The sequence below is a fragment of the Ambystoma mexicanum genome, chromosome 6q, assembly GCF_040938575.1.
Source record: "Ambystoma mexicanum isolate Mex_15411 chromosome 6q, UKY_AmexF1_1, whole genome shotgun sequence".
NCBI lineage: Eukaryota > Metazoa > Chordata > Amphibia > Caudata > Ambystomatidae > Ambystoma > Ambystoma mexicanum.
Genome location: NC_090937.1, coordinates 1,196,700,952 through 1,196,720,885, shown reverse-complemented (window position 1 = coordinate 1,196,720,885; position 19,934 = coordinate 1,196,700,952). Strand labels below are relative to the sequence as shown.

The 19,934-nt window shown below is 43.2% G+C and overlaps 1 protein-coding gene across 3 annotated transcripts in view; it reads right to left on the bottom strand.

Annotated features, from left to right (window-relative positions):
- ARAP2 (ArfGAP with RhoGAP domain, ankyrin repeat and PH domain 2) overlaps positions 1–19,934 on the bottom strand; it is a 1,740,202-nt gene that overhangs the window by 550,697 nt on the left and 1,169,571 nt on the right. For all 3 annotated transcript variants that reach the window (XM_069631830.1, XM_069631832.1, XM_069631831.1), the window contains 2 exons: positions 16,990–17,188; positions 1,100–1,163 (listed from right to left, as the gene is read on the bottom strand). In XM_069631830.1, coding sequence (XP_069487931.1) covers positions 1,100–1,163; positions 16,990–17,188 — 263 coding nt within the window. The remainder of the gene's footprint in view (positions 1–1,099; positions 1,164–16,989; positions 17,189–19,934) is intronic.

Here is a 19,934-nt window from a genome sequence, read left to right as displayed (position 1 = left end):
TACTCTATCATCCAGCCTGTGTTGGTGCTAATTCAGAAGGCTGAAAGGTTGAATTGGCCTTGACGGGATTCGGACTGGCAACCTGCAGAACACACACACATCGCAGCAGCTAGCGCTCAACTCACTGAGCTACCTTAACGGCTATAGCTATCTCACCAGCTACAGTAAAATGTGCAATTACATGTCTGAATGTTCTCAAAGTCAAAAAGCAAATTACACTCTGTAGTTGATACAATTAAACTGGTAACTGAGATTTAACAGCAGGCCAGTTCACCTGCAGGTCTGGTGAAAAGTTGGCCACATATCAAGCCTGTAGGGTCACTGCTTAATGTGTTACACTTGTGGACCCCCCAGAGGCCTACACAGGAAAGACAGCTATCCCTGAAACAAAGAGCTACATGGCTTTGACCATTACCAAGAAGCTCCTATTAAAAAAAAAAAAAAAGAAATATTGTTTTTAGGGGTAGCAAGGGAGACCACATGGGTAGCAAAGGAGACCTCAGGGGTCTCAGGCGCAACCCCTATATGATGTCCCTGAGTGTGTGAAGGCTCGGAACCCATAAAACTGACAGAAGGCTTTCCAAAGGGACGCAACCCTAATAAGCAGAAAACAAAAATATAGAAGTGAAACACCTTTCCGGCCAAACCTGGTGATTCAGTAACATAGTCATGCGAAGAAAGCTCAATGTATGATATGACAGGTTATTTATAACACGCTTAATACCCATAGGTTTCTAAGCACAGACCCGGGAATTGAAACTGTGTCGCTCCGTATCATTGTGTTTCCAAGGCGAGCACTTTGCCCGTGAGCTATCCTCCCAAGACAATACTTCATACTTAGTAATTTTGCCATTTAATAATGGACAGTGGAAACAATGGTAGACATCATTAAGAAACTAGTTATTAATATTATTTACGATGTGGGGAGGGGGCAACAAACAGTAACTGAAGTGTTCAGTTTCCCTATGCTTTTTCTCGCATGAGCTAATCTAATGAGCTAAACCCATTCGACTGTTAATGTGAGTGGGGGCCCATCCCTGCAGCATTAGCTCACTTTGGAAACATGTCATAACACGCGCTTTGCATACTGCTGTCTTACCTCCCCTTTTCCACCAAGAGCAGAACATCCACTTTGTTTCCGTTCTGAAGGACAGTACTGGCTGCTAAAGAAAAGGAAAGCAAAAGAAGAAATAAGCAAAACATTCACATGTGTCATCATTAAAAATACATACTCGTTAATGCTTAAAGATACATTTGCTTCCTGTACATGTCCTTACATCTAAAGGATAACGCATTTTTAAAAACATGAAACGTACCCTGTTACTTGGGGCTTTCATAAAACACCCCTATGTATTTCATTTTTCCGCTGTTTGTAATTCAGTTTCTGCTGTAGCAAGGATTCGCATTTTCATACTTCTCAATGGATATAAATAATTAAACAGGTTTAATTTCGCACGGATAATTACAAAACAGAGTATGAAACTCGGGAGCATTGGGCGCCCTACCTTTCAATTAGATGCACCGTGTGCTAAGGGGCAAGAGCACGCTTGGAAGGAAATGTGAAGCAGGTGGATTGTGACACAATTTAAAAGAGGCATTCAATGAAGGCTCGTCATTGTGATGCGTTTGAGTGATTGGTCTTCTCTTTGCAGAGCAGAAATCAAAAAGAAGTCGCTTTTCTGTATCCATTTGCATCTTAGTGAGGATATGGTGCAGGCGTTTTTCACATGCTCTGGTTGAATGGCAAAATTCGGTCTGCACAGCATTCAACATTGGTTGTCAGGTACACTATTAGAGCTCATGTTCATGTTATAATTTTGTCTCCCGTGCCGTTCTGGAGCACCCCAGGGTGATTCGAGAAACAACACAGATAGTTTGAGTGAAGGCTGATGCAGGACAGCCTGCGTCATGCGGCTTCTCCGTATATGTACAAATAAACATACCCCAAACCCCACGGCCACGCTAGCCGCATTTTATCTCAACAAGTTTGCCATGTGGTGCAGTGCAAAAACAGATTAGTGCATCACCACAGGAGAATACCCAGGAATCATCATGAAGCATGGTCCACTCGCTTATCAGAGGTAACAGTGTCCCCTATCCAGAGCGTACAGGAACGCCCCACCTAAGTGGGTGACCGAAAAGAACCACCGGGCAAGAGTGGGATGCAGATTTGAGAGAGGAGGCATGGCGACAGTTGGGGACTGGGTGCAACTCATATCATACAAAGAAGAGACTGGTGATAGAGGAAAGCACCTTGCTTCATCGCACAACGTTCAGCTGTCATTGGTTTGGTCGTCCTGGCAACATGCACCCATTGCTGTAATGAATTGTATGTGCTGGTACTGTGACCTCTTGGGTCTGAAGTTAACATTTCATCTTATATAAGGGGAGAAACAAAGCTGCATCATGCACTACTTGACAAACAGGGGCAATAATAATAATAATAATAATAATAATAATAATAATAATAATAATAATAATAATAATAATAATAATAATAATAATAATAATAACAACACAGGAAAAAGTGATCTAGAACAAATAAAAGAAAGAAAGAATATTTAAAAAGCAGAATGTGACCGCTCCATGCCCTTTTATTTCTAACCTAGGCAATCCCTCTACACCATGGAAACAATGGATAGAGTTGTTCCAAGTTTATTTAAGAGCCATTGGGGGCACAAAATGCTCACTGTGTGCTCTCTAAAAAGGAATGGACAGTGGGAAAGCATGAAAGTTGATGCCATTCCACTAAACACCATGGTGGATATGGGACCACCATACACAATAGTGGAAGTCCTCACTTATGAAAAGGAGTTGAAACGACAGCTAGGTGAGCTGAGAAGTGCTAATGTCAGAGCCACGGGTTATGGCAAGAGTCATAATAACATCTGTGGTTACAAGTGAGTCCATCTCAAATTTAAAGACAGAGAAACACACTGTGAACTATATGTAGCTGAAAATGCATCATCTGTCATGGTTTGGGGTGAGCAAGCAGCTTTCCGGATCAGAATACATCCAGTTGAGATGACTGCAATTATATGTATGACAAACCAGGATTTCAACTCCAGAGAGGGTTTAGCCACATTATTTCCTCTTTTGCTCAAGGAAAGAATGGGAATCCTCAAAAGGTTCAAGCATAGAATTGTACTGAAGAGAGGTGCTGGACCATTTACACACAAAGTAAGAAAATATTCCCAAAAGCACAAAGGATGCCCTACAAAAGGAGCTCTTAAAACTATGTGAACAGAACATCATAAAACCCATTGAATCTTCAGAACGGTTGTCCCCTCTTGTTATAGTACGCAAGTCTGAAAATTCAATAAGAATGTGCGTGGATCTCAGGGACTTGAACGCCAACATTTGGATAGATAGACATCCCCTGCCAAACATAAACAAGATGCTAGTGACTATGAAACCAGCTAAATATTTTACTACGTTGGACTTTTTATCGGCATATCACCAGGTGGTGCTGGATGAAAATTCAAAGCATTTAACCTCATTTGTCACACCATTTGGTGCGTTCAGATACAGGTATATGCCTTTTGGTCTGGCATCGGCTGCAGCCACCTTCCAAAGACTGATGCAAAAACTATTTGGGGGCCTATAGGGAGTGTATTACTTTCAGGACGAGATCCTTACAGTGACCTTAATAGAGAATGAGCATGATGCAAAATGATTGGGTGTCGTACAATGATTCGAGAGAAAGGGCTCAACCTATAGATTGATATATGTAGAATCAAAGTGAATGAAGTGACAGATCTAGGCTACATTATTTATTCAGAAGGGATAAAACAAAACAAGAATTTAGTAGAGACAATATCCAATACGTCACCCCCGACTAAAAATGATCAGGTACAAAGTTTCCTGGGCATGGCAGAGTACTATTCCAAATTTGTGCCGCACTTCACTCACACAGCACAGCACACGAGAGGTCTGATAAAGAAATCAATTAGATTGCTATGGTCAACTGAATGTCAAATTGAAAACAGCTATCATTTCACTATAAAAACATGGCAAGCTGATGAATATTGCACCTCCATCGTGTATGGTGCACACAATGCCTATGTTTCTACCCAAGTACCTTAGTATACTGGATGGAACTTCATAATAGAATGCTATTTATATAAATGCATTGCTTAATACACTGATTAGCACTTGATATTTATTCCAATAATCTTTGACACTTTTTTTATTAACATTACACTAAGAATCCCTTGTACAGACTTTTCATGAAAGGTAAATGCACATGTGATGTCATCAGTGATGTCATCAATGACATTTGTGATGTCATCTTTGATGTCCTGGGTGTTAGGCTTAGCAGTGCACGGTGGTGGAGCGAGTTATGGTTGCTTAGCTTACCATAATTGGCGAATTTCAAGGGTTTTTCGGTTTTACTTGGAACCATAACGTCACCTTAACAACGTTTTTTCACTGAATTTGAAAGGTTTTTAGCAGCGCAACTTAACCATAATGTCCCTTTAACAAAGTTTTTTCACTGAATATATATATATATATATATATATATTACATGGACGCGGTTATCTCCATGTAGTTATGGTTAAGTTGGTGTTTCCATAGGAAGAGCATTTTTTTGGGTGGCTTATAACTTCACTCCCTCTGGACGAATCCTCACCAAAGTTTGCAAAAAAAAGTATATGGCCCACTCTGCAAAGTTTGGAGAGGTTTGGTCCAGGGGGGGCAAAGTTATAGGGGGTGTCCCAAAACTTTTGTTTTTTCCCATAGGCATAATGGGAAAAAACTTTGCGCACGCCTACAGCCCAAACCGCTGGACGGATTTACATCAAATTTACGGCAGGAGCGGGGGCTTGGTCCCGAAAGTGTGCTTTTGCAAATTTGGTGTAAATCCGTCCAGTAGTTTTTTAAAAAAATGACCAAAATGTAAGGCAAAAAAATCAGTGATATCTCCGTTGGCTCCGCGGACGGACTTCCCGGTTCGCTCCGCGGACAGTGCCCTGATTGGCCGAGTGGCTTGCATGATGCCCACGGACATGCGACGTGTTCGCTGATTGGATGGCGTGGTGCGTGAAGCGCGTCAGATTTTCTGTGGCGCCCGCCATCTTGCATTAGCAGACGACCGTGGACAGCGTGGTGAAACTTGGATTAAAAATTGTATTTAGTGGAGTGTGTTGATGTGTAAGAGTGTTTGGGGAGGGTGGGGGAGTATGAGATACGTTCAATGTTCTGTTTTTTTTAATGTGCTAGACACTTTTTTTGTGTTCTATTTTTCTGCGGACAACACGGCTGTTCTGAAATGTTTGTAAATAAACAGAATGGATTCGGTGTCAAGTTGAAAGTGTTCTAAGAAGACTCGTGGGGTCCTGGAATGTTCGCAGGGGGTGTCCTGAAGACGTTGTCTGTATTGTTTGTTGTCAAGTTGAATGTGTTCTAAGAACAATCGCGGTGTCCTGAAATGTTCGAAAATAAACAAAATGGGGGTGTTCTGAGGACGTTCTCCGTATTGTGTGCCTGCTTAGCTGTATCAAATGAGGGAATGGCACAGAGAATGAAGTGGAAATGGTAGAAGGGCTGTCTAAGAGTTATGCGGTCTGCGTACAGGGTGCGCTACATCCAGGGTTTTCCAGCAAATCCAGCATGGAAAGAAGACTGTAGGGATCAGCCAATCAGATGTTGAGGTTGTGGATTTGTGTTCAAAGAGACTGTGTGTAGTGAAGATGGCAGAAGTGGAGAAAGTCAGGGTGTTGGTGCTTCAAGATATGTTTGTGCATGGTTTACAACAGTATGCTCAATGCAGGCATGTTGCAAAGAATTTTGATGTTAAAGGAGTGGAGGTGGCGTGGAGCACTGTGCCTGATTGCAATGCACATTGAATTGTACACGTTTGTGAAGATATGGGCAGGATCAACAGTCCCCATGGTGCTTTCCATTTGGGCTACGTCAGTGCCCCTACTTTGTTGGCAGATTTGGAACACTTGGTTCAAGCAGTAATGAACATCCTTCCTAATGCCAAAGTATTTTTTTCTGGATTAGTACCTAGGGCAATATGGGACAATAGTTCAGTTTTTTTTTTCCTCAGCAAAACAATGCTAGGTGTGTAATCAACCGAGGCATGTGTGCCTTCATGCTTAGAGCTGGTATGTTCTAATGTAATAATGAGAATATTGATTCCAGTAATGCTGTTTATTTTAAAGAAGATGGCATTTCCTTATCTTTTATTGGAAATGTCATTCTGTTTTGCAATGTAAGGGTTGCTTTGGAGAAGGTTATTTGAAGATTTTAGGACTAAAGTAACAAATAAAAATACAAAATAACAGGTGTCAGTCAAAAGAAGAAAAAATAAATGCTCTTTTCAGAACCAACCTCAAAGGGGAAATGGGGCACACTATTTTAATTTACATTCACCACGCTCAGATATTCGATATGTCCGCGGACATGGCAGTAGTCTGCGGATATCGAAATCACTAGCTAGGGGTTCAGTATGTTCTATGTTACATGTATATAAAGTCAGGGATATTATGGTTAAGTTGTGCTACTAAAAACATATGAAATTCAGTAAAAAAACTTTGTTAAAGGGACATTATGGTTAAGTTGCGCTACTAAAAACCTATGAAATTCAGTGTAAAAACTTTGTTAAAAGGGACGTTATGGTTAAGTTGCGCTACTAAAAACCTATCAAATTCAGTAAAAAAACTTTGTTAAAGGGACGTTATGGTTCAAAGTAAAACTGAAAAACCCCTAAAATTCGGCAGTTATGGTAAGATAAGCAACCATAACTCGCGCCACCGTGCACTGCTAACACTAACACCCAGGACATCAAAGATGACATCACAGATGTCATTGATGACATCACTGTCCCTTTTAACAACGTTTTTTCACTGAATATATATATATATATTTATTTTAGATGTAACAACCTTGGCCAGACCCAAAGGACTACCAACATGTCCAATCATTTAAAGGTATTTCCCCAATACCACAGGGTCAGGATAAAACTATTCTCATTAACAGCAGAAAAGAGTAAGTCCATAATTCAAATTATAATGGGATTCTAACGAAAGTATATACTGAAGAATAGTTATATAGTTGTTATACCACATACCTCTGATAAAAATCTCATTATGGTGAGCTGTAGGCACACCTTATTATCATAGAACATATGATGCCAGACTGTATCCAAATCAACTCTCTCGTGATTCTGAACATATTTTCCAAAATATTGAATTCTCCAAGGAGTTAAAATGGGACATTCTAAAAGAAGATGTCTTAAATATTCAATTGTGCGCACGTTTTTACAAAGCCTACAGGGACACGAAGCTCGATGGAGGTTACCCCGGATTTCCATGATCTCTTCAGTTTGTAACACATTAAATCGGAATCTCATGACTACATTTTGCCACTTTTTGTTGGGAAAACAAGACAAATATGGTTTAGGAAAGCCCCACATTTTATAATGTGATACCAGATGATGGTAGAGAGTGGATTTGGATACATCTTGCATGGTGGTCGCCCAATCTGCAATTTGCAGTAATTTTTTAACTCATAATGGGTTGCTTAATAGGGTTTCCATATTACATGTGACTTTTCCCAAAAGGTTTTGAGATAGTGTAGCAAATTTTCCTAAAAATAACAAGTGGGACAAACTGTGTCTCAAGTGCTGGCCTAAATCAAGATGCAGGTTTTTGCCCTAATTTAGACTTAATTTTCTGTATAAGGAAAGACATTTCCATTCAACTACACTTTGAATGGATTGCAGTCCCAGTTTGTACCTTGGTGCAGGGAGGGGAATGCATTTTGGGAGACAGAACATGTTAGCTCGCTATATTCTAGCTTCAAGTTTTCGAAGATCATGGTTGCCTGCAATGAAATATAGTTCCAAACCATAGCAAATCTTTGGTATGACTTTAAGTTTGTAGACACGCAGGAGAGGTACCCAGGAGAATGCATAATATTTTAATTCTATCATTCTCATTTGTGCAATTAAGGACTTAGGGCCTCATTACACGTTGTGCAGCAAAAAACGGCATTTACTGGCATGGCGCTATTAGCGTTTCCGCCCTCGCAAGAGGGTGCTAATTGCGTACCATTCCGAGTACGCGGATACGAGCATAGCGCCATGCCGGTAATGACCCTACCGCCATGCCATAAAAATCCCCAAAAAGTCCCTTACCGGCTTCGACCAAAGTGCTAATAGCACCTCCGCCCTCACGCTACATGCAATTTGCGGTCACCGCTATTAGCGGTCACCGCCATTAGCGGTCACCGTTAAAAAGCGGAACCGGAAATAGCATCATCGCACAGGAACGGGAAAGAGCACGCCAGACATCTTTAAAAACACAATCCATTGCCATCCTCTCCATCCAGGACCTCTTTCCAGGAAACTCGAACACAAATCCATCCCGGATAGCCCGAAGATGCCCAAGGCTGTGAAAAAAGCTGCTGATCGCCAGCGAAAAGAAAAATTCAGCAATGAGGAGCTGATCATGCTCACTGAGACACTTGCGGAAAATGCCAATGTAGTCTTCAGCAATGACATGCGGCGGGAGACCCTCCTAAAAAAAAAAGGCCATCTGGGCAGAGGTTGCCCACAAAGTCAGTGCGTTGGGCACCACCACCCGCACAGTCAAGGACTGCCGTAAGAGGTGGGACGATCTCCGGGTCTGTGTCAGAAACATACTGTCAGTGAATCGCAAGCTGGCATTGGGCACAGGAGGTGGCGCTGATTCCCCTCTGAAACTCCGGGAGTGGGAGGAGATCTACGCCTCCACAATTGGTGTGGAATCGGTAGAGGGTGTTGGAGACATGGAGCATGGTGTGGTCACTTCATCCGATGGAGTTGAGTGTATACATCAAACAATGTACAGTGAAGGGTGAGGGGTCCCCCAAATATGTGTCCATATTCAGGCCATGGATCCAGCCACAAACATACATGCATGCATCACCACATACACGTGCAACACAGACCCATTCATGCATGTCCCACCCGACATCCCCATTACCGGAATCCAAAATAAAGAGTCCCCAATGCATAGAGAGGCATGACGTAAACATTCTGCATAAGGCACGTTGAACCATAAACAATGATATTCCCTATTTTTGACCCTACAGGATCACAGACAGACACTGAAAACCCACGCACTGTGACACCTGCTCCGCCAGCAACAAAAAAGCCCAGGAGAGATGAGACAGGGGACACCGCCACCACCTCAAGGGGAACCGGCAGGAGTGTTCAGCAGCAGAGGGCCAAAGGCAGCAAGAGCCCCACTTCGACGCAGCCTGAGGCCACGGCTGCTGGTATTGTTTGTTGCGCCCACGGCAGTGTGTCCCATTACATGTGAAATCAGCACGGAGGGCACACACTCTGCTGCCATCAGTTCAACTGGTGAGGCAGCAGCCACCGCACCACTTTCGGACGTAGAGGAGGCAATTGACATTCTGGATCAAAGCCAGACCCCCAGCCCAACACGGTCCATTGAGTCCAGCCCTAGGCCATCATCAGGATCAGGTAGCCATAGAGGATCAGCCACGCACACCGTGGAAGGGGCATGGAGCCCTCAGGTGTCCTCACCTGATGCCAGAGGCATGGACCAGGGCACAGCAGCCACACCAACAGCTCGTAGCACGCCACATGACCTTGCATCCATCAGCCAGAGGCAGGTAGAAATCACTGCGCTGGTTGGGCAGCATGTGGCTGAGGCAGCCCGTCTGAGAGATGACCCCAGTATGTATGCAAGCCAGACAAGGGAGAGCATGGAGGCTTGCACGAACAGGATTTGCGAGGAAATGGCCCATCTCAGGCAGGCCATGACACGTATTGCGGACGCCATTGAGCACCAATACCCACCGAGGCGCACAACATTCCAACCACCCAGTGGCGGAGGAGGCACTGAGGATTAGGGCCAGCAAGGACTAGGTGGCACATGTGGAGCAGGACACATACACACTATAAGGCTCACATGGGGGTGTTGTGGGGGGAGGGGGGAAAGGGTGTTTTTGGGAGTGTTGTGGGGGGAGGGGGGAAAGGTCGTTTTCACAGTTCGGGCCATGCATTTTTTGTTCACATTCTGATCACAATGAAACTGTTGAGAAGTTGAAACACAGGCTTGGTCTTCATAATTGTGTACGTGTACTTTATTGGGGAGAGGGTTCTTTGTGGGCATCACCACATGCATCAGGGCAACAATACCCATCTCCATCCATAATAGTTCTCCCTTGTATCTCATGAAATTTGATACATCACATGCAGACGCACATCGTGTCCCTCCTGGCCATCGCCTCTTGCAGGTCCTGGTGGACCATTTCATCATCCTCATCTGGTGGTTGTATGTCAATGTCAGGTGGCATAAGCACATTCCGTCTGATGCACATTTTGTGCTGCATTACACATGCCATGGTTATCTTCGGCACTTTGTCATGGCCGTACTGGAGAGCCTCACCCAGCCCACTTAGGCACCAGGGCTGTGTCTTTGAAAGGCCAAATGCCTGCTCTATCACGACGCGGGTACGGGTATGTGCAATATTGTAGTCCTCTTCCTGCTGGTTCTGTGGGTTCCGTACAGGGGTTAGGAGCCACCTCCTCAGGGGATAGGCGGCGACGCCTGTATGGGGTGAAGAATGGGTACCTGTTACCGCTCACCTCTGGTGCGGCCTGTAGATGTCACACAAATCGTCTTTGCATTGTGATTGTAAATCACAACTACCAGCATGCATGCAGACGAACTGCGTGACTGCAATGTGCAAAGCTAAGCTCGACCCTGCAAGTGGACATGCCCGAATCATGCCTCCGACAGTAATAGAAATGTCCTGGGTGAGGCCAGGTCTCAGGTGTCCCTGGGCACAGGCAAATATAGTACCAAACTGCCAGTGAACTGCCATTCCGACATCCATGTTGCCATGCTGTGAAGCATCACTTCAGTGGTGCTATAGGTGTGTGGTTCGATGCTATGGCTAGGGGTGATCCCTTTGCATGCATTCAAGGGCACATTGCCGTATTGATGTTGTGCTGCCCTCATTCTGTATGACTGTCTTGACGGCATGTTGCTGATTTGTGTATTATGTGGTGTGGCATGATGTGCATGATGTGCAATGTGGGTGTGGATGGATGTGTAATCTTTTGAAACATGGATTTCTTAAATGTTGTGCAGCTTCAAATTGCATGTGGTGTCTTCTCAAGTACATTGTGGCCTTCCCTGATGGACATTGGCGTACATTTGTATGTCCATTTGTCCTACGCACGACAGTCAACACCCAGTTGGAGTATGTATCCCCCCCCCAATCACACCGCCATGTGCATGCCCTACTACTCACCAACTTGCCACGATCGTTGTCCGGCTTGTCGCTCCATTTTGCGTGGTATGGTTGAGTTCTGTAGGACCATTGAATTATGGGTTGATCCGGGATAACTGGCACAACAATGTGTGATTATCTTTTTTGCGTCACATGCCATTTTGAAAATGATGGAGTGGAATTGTTTTCTGTTTCGGTAGACTACTTCATTGTGATGTGGGACTACCAATTCCACATGGGTACAGTCGATGGCCCCGATGCTATTTGGGATGCCTGCCAGTGAATAGAAGGCAACTTTGGTGTTTGCGATCTCCTGGGCAGTCCGTGGCTGGAATATGTGTTCATGTGCAAGCTTCATGGGCATCAAGTACCTGGTTCAGCGTGCGTGTGAATACTGGTTGTGAGATGCCATGCATCTGCCCCACAGTATGCTGCTAGGAGCCTGTGGCCAGGAAGTGGAGCTCAGTCACCACCTTCAGTAGAGGGGGGATTGCAGTTCTGATGTCATTGAGGCTCACAATGTTGTCATGTATCTCATCCATGATGCTGGTGATGGTATCCCAGTCCAGACGGTACAGGGTATGTATCTGCTCAGGTGTTGGGTTAAATGGACTGGCTTGGATCCTGGGGATTGTTGGCTGCCTCTGTGGTATTTCTGGGTGCCCTGCTGGTGCTTGCTGCACCTGTCTTGCCCTCCTCCTACTCCTCCTCCTCCTCCTGCGTCTCCTCTGTGCTGCCTGTTGTTGTTGGTGCTGCACTGCAATCATGTCCTCCAGCCCATGCTGCTAGTATTGGAACCATCTTGGTATGGGAAGGGGTGTGGGAAGGGGTGTGGTGTGCTCTTTTGTGCTGCCAGTCTCCATTGCCTCCACCTGTGCTGATTGTGCCCACCTGTGGCAGGTGGGAACACTGCTCAGGTCTCTTTACGGGTGGTTCACGATGCCGGTATTAGCACCATGCCGGTAAGGGGTTTTTGGGTCTTTACCATGCCGCTATTGCCATGTCCGCATGGCTTGTAATGGCGTGCTATTAGCGCAATGGCGCTATTTCTGACCTGGGGGTCACACGCCCACGGACTTGCCGCTATTAGTGGCACCGTAATTACCGGTTCCGCTAATAGCAGCAAGTCCGGGTCGTAATTGGCTAGGGAATTTAGCGGTACCGGCAATCCCTTACCGGTACCATAATTCCCTTACCGCACAACGTGTAATGAGGCCCTTAGACTTTGACTGAAAATGGTTTAGCAACTGGCCAATATTGGTCTTGTCAATACAGGAAAGCCCAAGTATAACAGTGACTTTCTTACTTCTAATTTTACTTTATTTAAGAACCAACTGTAGGGACTTGGCTTTTTTCGCAGATGAAATCGCGTAATAAGTGATTTCTGTATTACCAAACCATTCAAAGTAATATAATTTCCAAAAGCAGCAATCAAATGTTGAAGGCCAAGTGGTGTTTTGTCGATCAATAGGAAAACATCTGCGTAGGCACACCAGCTGACTCTCATCCATTCAATAGTTGGAGAAATAAACAAGACTTTCTGGAGGGCTGGTCCTACATCTGACATTTATAAGTTATGCAAAGATACAGCCTTGCCACAGCCCATTTGAGGTCTTGATGGGAAAGAATAAATGGCCTTCACTATTTAAGCGAATTTGAACTTTAGATCCTTTATGGAGTTATATTAGGATGGACAAGATTGTCACTGGGAGGCCTGTCGATTTTAATTTGGTCCATCTACTATCGAAAGCAAGGGACAAATCGATTGCCCTGAGATAAACAGGAGTTGCATGTTTTTTTTCATGCCAGTTCTTGAAGCAAGGTTATCATCAAAACTCCTACCTCTGTGCCAACCATTTTTCTGAAACCAAATTGCATTTTTGGCAATATCCTATTTAGGGTTAACCAATCTTCCATTTGTTTCAATATTAAACTTGCACACATTTTAGATTCAGCATCTAACAGTGCTATGGGGTGATAATTTAAAGGCAGAGCCCTTTCTCCTTTTTTTTTTTAATTGGAACTATGTAACAGAAGTTCCAAGAGGAAGGAATATGTTTTCAGATATCTGCAAATAATAGGCATAGTGACCTAGCCCAGGTATCCGGGTTCACTTTTAATACGATATGTGCCAGGCCATTAGGGCCGCATGCCTGGGATGAACTGGACTGTCCTATCTGAGACCTAATCTCCTCAATTGAGAATTTACAGTTCGAAGGAGTTTTAAGAATCATATCAGTTAATTCAAAAGGGGGCGCTTGGGCTGCGTATAATGTTCCAAAATGGCCTGCCCACACTTCTTTTAAAATTGTGTTTACTTAAAAAACCCACTGTCGGGTGTCATTTGCATTTATTAATCACCAAAACTGACGTGATGAACCATCCTTCAGGGCCAACAACATTGACTTGTTGTCTGCGTGTGTCATACAGACTCTGTGGCCTTTTAGCCAGTTTTTGAAAATGTGTTTCATTTTCTTACTCTCTTCACTTTTTAATTCCCAAGAGATATCCATTTTCCTAAGCTTTCTTGAATGTCTATGCAGTTCACTTTTTACCAGGAGAACCAAATTATCATAGGTATGAATATGAGTTGCAGAATGGGGGTGAATTGCTCTTCCTTTGGTTGTCCAAATGATCAAAGATTCAATATACGGGATGAACCTAGCATGTGTGAAAGTATGGAACTTTTCTTTCAGTGATGTAGTATGATGTTCAGACACTAACACTCTATTAAATTCCTGTATGTTTCTACTGTGCCAGATAATGCGATTTTTCGCTGGAATTAAATGTACATTAGAGGTCATAAAGGTTTGAGGTGCTATATATCTATCAATGCATATTGCGACTTCTAATATCCTATGGTCACTCAAACGAGATGCAGTAATATTAAGAATGTGTTAGGTCATATAGAAAATTGGATGCATATTATATAGTCAATGATGGAAAAGCTTGTACCAACCAACCAGGTATGAGGATCTGTGACCGAGTTAAGAGTCATATTTAATTAACACAGGCCCCAAGTATAGAAATACTGACCACAGAGGAGGCCCTCCTTTTTCTTTCTGGAGGCCAACAAAATATCTCTTGTATGGGTAGTATGGGCCCCCATCTTTAACTATGCAGTGAGATCCTGAGCCGAGACAGAAAGTACATGGTCGGTTGTGTCTGGAATATTGGCATTTAGATCTCCCAGAACAAGGACCTGTAGACCTTTAAATTTGTCCATCAAATCTGCTATCAGTGTCTCTATCTTTTCAATGAACTCAAATACATTTTGTCCGTGGGACCAATATATATTAAATATAAGGAGGTAAACCGGAGGGATGGTTTCTCCAATTTTTACCACTACCCCGAGAACACAAGGGGGGAGAGAGATGGTATCAAGAATAACTAATTCTTCCCCTAACTTTAAAGTAGCAAGGAGCCCACCAGAGGTCTACCTCGTGGCCCTTTTCTGGCCAAAAGATATCGAGAATCTAAACCATCAAAGTGCCATGGGGCCACCATCCAGGTCTCTTGGATGCAGATAATATTTTTCCCCTACATTTTCTACATAACTCAGGTGAGGCTGAAAGACGAGCATGGCCTCAAGAGTTCCAGGAGGGTATTAAAAGATCTTGGTTCTCGTTAAAGCTTTTGTTTCAGTGATTGCAATTGGGATATTGAATCACAAAGGGATAAAGCAAGCTATCTCCAACTCTGCACTTCTTCGGATTGCTGAGCTATATCATTATAGCTCTTTGGCCCTGTACTGCTAAGTGTACCGCAAGCCTCTTTTTCGTGAATATTTGGGGGATGAATCACTCCTGTACTAAAGATCATTATGTCATAACCCCTACAATTAAATTGATCTTTTTCAGCCAAAACCTTTTCATAGACCAAGCGAGAATGGAACATCGTCATAGCATGTAGGGTGAATAAAGTATATCCTCTTCAGGTCTGCCGAGGATAGGTTACCTAAAGCTGGAATATCATTAAAGAATGCCAGTGATCTCTCTCTATTTATGATTGCCACAGTCAAACAGTGGATATAGGATAATACTTGGGTAATCCAAATGACATGGCTGTCTCCATTCAATATGTTTTAAGTCGTTATCAAGGTACGACTTAGGAAGCCTCCTATTTGCCAGAAGAGGGCCTGTTTTCTGCTGGAGCCTCAACCCGAGAAGCTGTTGGGGCGTTTAACAAGTTTGGTAAAACTTCTTTTGAAGTCACCTCAATTTGGACTCCCTCCCCCTCCCTTCGGGCAAGGTCACCTTGCTATATTGGATACTGTGAAATATTGTCTCTAATCAGTGTCTCAGAGAGTTTTGTTTTTGAGACTAGCAGTTTTTCTACTGTGGAACAGATAAAAACTTCTAAGGAGGGAATGTCAGGTGTTAATACATCCATATTTGGCACAGTGGGCTGATCTATCATGGAATGTTTCCCCATTGCCCTTACATCCATCACTGATTGCGTCGTTGGGAGTATCGACGGGGTCAATGAGTCATACGGTTCACTTCTGGATGTGACAGCAGGCTGGCTGTCCAAAAGTGATAGTGGACCTTGACCCTGCAAACCTATCTCTTTTTGGTTGGGCTGCTGGGTGTTTAGCAGCCCCTGTATCTGCATGCTTTGCGGTGTAAGATCAATACATAAAGGCAATTTTGTTTGATTTACAACTTTATTTGGTGAAAATAAATGATAAACTCCTTTGTCATCCAGCCTTTTCTATGTTTGTATTTGGGGGGTGTAGAGGCCAGCACACTCTTCAAGGAGTTCATTTTAGTTTTTTAGTTTTTTTACTTTTTCCACCTTTGTTAGACATCTCTTTGGAGAGTGTGTTTGCCGCTAGAGTGCCCTCACCCATATCAATCACTGACTCTTCTTCAACCTCACAGTCCAAACCATAAGGCAAACTATCCGTTTGCTCCCTATACTCCCTACTAAAGTTTTGCCATGAGATTTTGGATGATTTTTTGTTTAAATTGCGAAACGAGACATTTGGGGGTTCAACAATTCTGGGCATTTGCAATCCAGGACCCTGAGGCGTTGTAGTGGGGCCCAATCATGGTTTAACACCCCTCCTTTCAACATCTTTAGAGAATCCTAATATAGGTACTATAGGAGCGGGTTCAGGATTTTTACTCTTTGTCATATGGTTTAACAAATCAAACAAGTCTTTCCAATAAGATACAAATATCCATAAAGCAGATGGAATGTTTTTTTAGTTCGCTTAAAACCTGATCCATGACCAAGGATGGACTCCTCCCCTCAGCGGTCTGTCCTGAACTCACCCGTTCTTGTGATGGACTAGGCGGATCCTCTAGATGTTGTGATAAGGCTAATAGCGTAGCATCAGCTGGAAGAAATTCAGGAGGGGTAGCCAAAAGAGACTCATGTCTGAAGGGGCTGGAATACAGGGAAAGGTGTGGGGTGTCCAAATGACATGTAGCTAGTATTGTCCAGAGTATTCTAACAGGTAACTCTGCAAAACTTGGTGCAGGCAGGTGGAACAGTGTGGAATTTTCTAAGGACCCTTGACTCTGAAATGCATACTTGTCTGACCTTTTATATAATCTCAAGGACAAACATGGTTAGGCTTTTATATTGGTTGGAAGGAATAGCAATGAAATGAAGTGCCGGGTTGGCAGTATTGAAGCAGGAGTCACACCTAACAGAGATAACAAGGTAGGTTGGTGATCAAACAAGCAAACTTATTAATATGAAGAAATCCAATCTTACTGAGTTCTTGCAGTCTCCGAAGGTGTACCATGTCCCATTTAGCGTTATCCTGTACTGGACAGTAGTGCAAAAATGATTTCTCTAATGCAAAGCAGCACTGCTTCCACTGATCAAGACTGCGACAATCTTTGTAGAACATACGACCTATCAGATCATAATCTATTTCTTTTAAGTTCTCGGCCACAGATGGGACAACGTGCTGTAATGAAGGAAACAATACATCAGACTCGAGAAATATGATGAGAAGTAATGCAGACTCTGAATCTCACTAGCACCAAATCAGGATTATACATGCAATAAATACATAATGAGAATACTATATTATAAAAGTATAAACAATAAGTGCAAGTAAGATATAGCTTGATTGACCAATGTACCACACAGTGTAAAACAAGAACTTGGGGTTCATTTTTCCAGTTCAATGGATGGTTTGTTAACAAATCAATCATGCAATCAAGGCCCGCAAGTGATGGAATGATTGATCCACAGTACTAATGACAGTGGCTTTGGGGTAATGTCATTATCATGAAAGCAGACCACACTCAAATGAGGGAAGGATCATACACTCACCTGTTTTGCATATTTAAGCCTTGTAGACCATGAAAGTATTCATAATTGTGGTATAATTATCTGTGTACAAGTTATGGCTGAAAGTAAAACCATGTCCATAGTTTCCATAAACCGTATTAACACTCCCAAGGTTTATGTTTGTTTTAATAGCATATTGGTATTATATTAGGAGGTGATACATGATAATACTGTTCCAAATGCATTAAGCAGACACCACTATGTCTAGTGACTCATAAATATAGACTTCACACAGAGAAGTGAAACTGGGTAAGGAGAGCTGTATGCACTGGACGATGGGGCCCTAGAAAACTATTGGAGTATGTTGAGTTTTCCCTCAATGCTCTCAAAAATGCCCTTACGTTTAGATATGTCTGAGACCCCAGGATTATAAATAATGTTGTTAAAATCTGCCCTAAAAGGTTCTTAAACATGGCATGTGTTTTCTTTTCTGAGAAACCATTGCGCACGAGCTGCAGTAAATCAAAGGAATAACACAGTGTCTCTTTCTCATGTCAATTTCAAAGAGATGTTTGGCAGTATATCTTTATGTGTCCAGAAACTGCCCATAGATGCAAAAGTCCTCAGATGGCAAATTGAAGTGAAAATATGTGCGGCAGAAGCCACATTTCTGAAAGTGGCATAAAAGAAAAATTAACCCATGTGTAAAACAGTGTTTTTGCAAAGCAGGAAAATGCCTTGTGAAAGTGAAATGTTAAATAATGCCCTTTGCATGCACAGAAATGTTATTGAATATGGGGGTTTGCTCTAAAATGTACATATATTTATTCCCAAAAAGACTTGCTTTCTGTTGAAAGAAAGAAAAAAAAAGAATTTGGAAAACCCACATAACAGGCTTGGCTCAGGCACTTACTACAAAGGTGCCCTGCATCACATGGGAACATAATTACCTCCCCAAGTGGACCAGCCCCTGTGGGCACATGAAAGAGACCAAGTTGTGGAAGTTTGCATACTCATCAGACTGGCCAGCATCCCTACAGAATGGAACAAAATAACTAAGCGGAACTAGCATTTCACTAGGAGGTGTGATTTCCTTTGACATCCCTCTGCAGCCCAAACTGCCTGGTTTCAAAGGGTGTCATGGAAACCCTTTGTTCAGACTGACAATTTGGCTGTGAGGAGTTGAAGGACCACCCACAAACGTGACAAATCAAGCCCATTTGATTTTAAAGAACTTGTCATATTAAGACATTTCTCCCAATGCCCTAAATGAGCAGTAATGTTACATGTTGCCAGCATTTTATGTGAGTTATGGACACATCCAAGGAGACTAAGCACTTGTTCCTATCACCTGGGGAACTGGAATGGCAGGACAAATGCATTTCTGAGTGAAGTAGAAATGATACAGACACACAATGTGGTGAAAATATGCAGAATATAAGGGAGCATACGTGAAGCCATTTGCAGAATTTTAGATATTATGGTTCTCCTGAAAATGGTGAAATTGTGCCCAAAAGCGATGCTACCTTGCACAGAGTTGACAATTAGTCTGATTCCCTGTGAAATATGGAATATGCATATCTGTTTCTCATGGGGATGATTAGTATAGATGTGAAGATGTGCTTGATAACCTATTTTTGGTAAAAAGTAACTGTGGTGAGACAAAGAAGTCATCAATGTACACCCATTAAATGATGTCACTTCCCCTGAACCAATCAGCCCAAAAGGAGGAGTTGACACCCGTAGCCTGGCCTATCCATTTCGAGGGGTAAGCCCAGATTGTAAGATTCTCTGATGTCACATTGCCTATATATGGGGAGTGAGCAGAGTGTGTTTGCTGCTCACTAGTTCGTTTCTACTGTGGAATTGCTGCCGTGCCGTGAAGTGTCAGACCGGCGTCTGTCTTCAGTGGCCTTTGAACTCACCAGGCGGAGCCATAAATCCTCACCCCTCGGCGGAGCCGAGGCGGAGTGAGCAGAGTGTGTTTGCTGTGGTCGCTAGGGGAGCACTAAGCAACACACTCCCGACATGTGGCTGACCTCTGCGCTTTCCAACGTGCGTTCTGGCACCTCGCAGCGTTCCAAATCTGAGACGGTAATATCATGATCGCAAGTCCATGTGAGTCCCTGCTCGCTACACGTAAGTGAAACTGGGGGAGTGGGTTTGCCTATACTTACCCAATTCAAACTATGTCATGTGCTTTCTGATAAGTCTGCAAATAAGACGTACAATCCACTCAGGGAGACCTAAGTAACGGGTTAAACACAATAATTGGAATGCCTTTGACTGTATTACACACTTCCAAAACCACACACGTTGCCTTATGTATTTCCCCTGATGAACCTGGTGTTTGTTCGAGTGAACCAACTTGTAAAAACATCACAGACTCAAAACAAATCTGTGTTAGTAGCGCATGT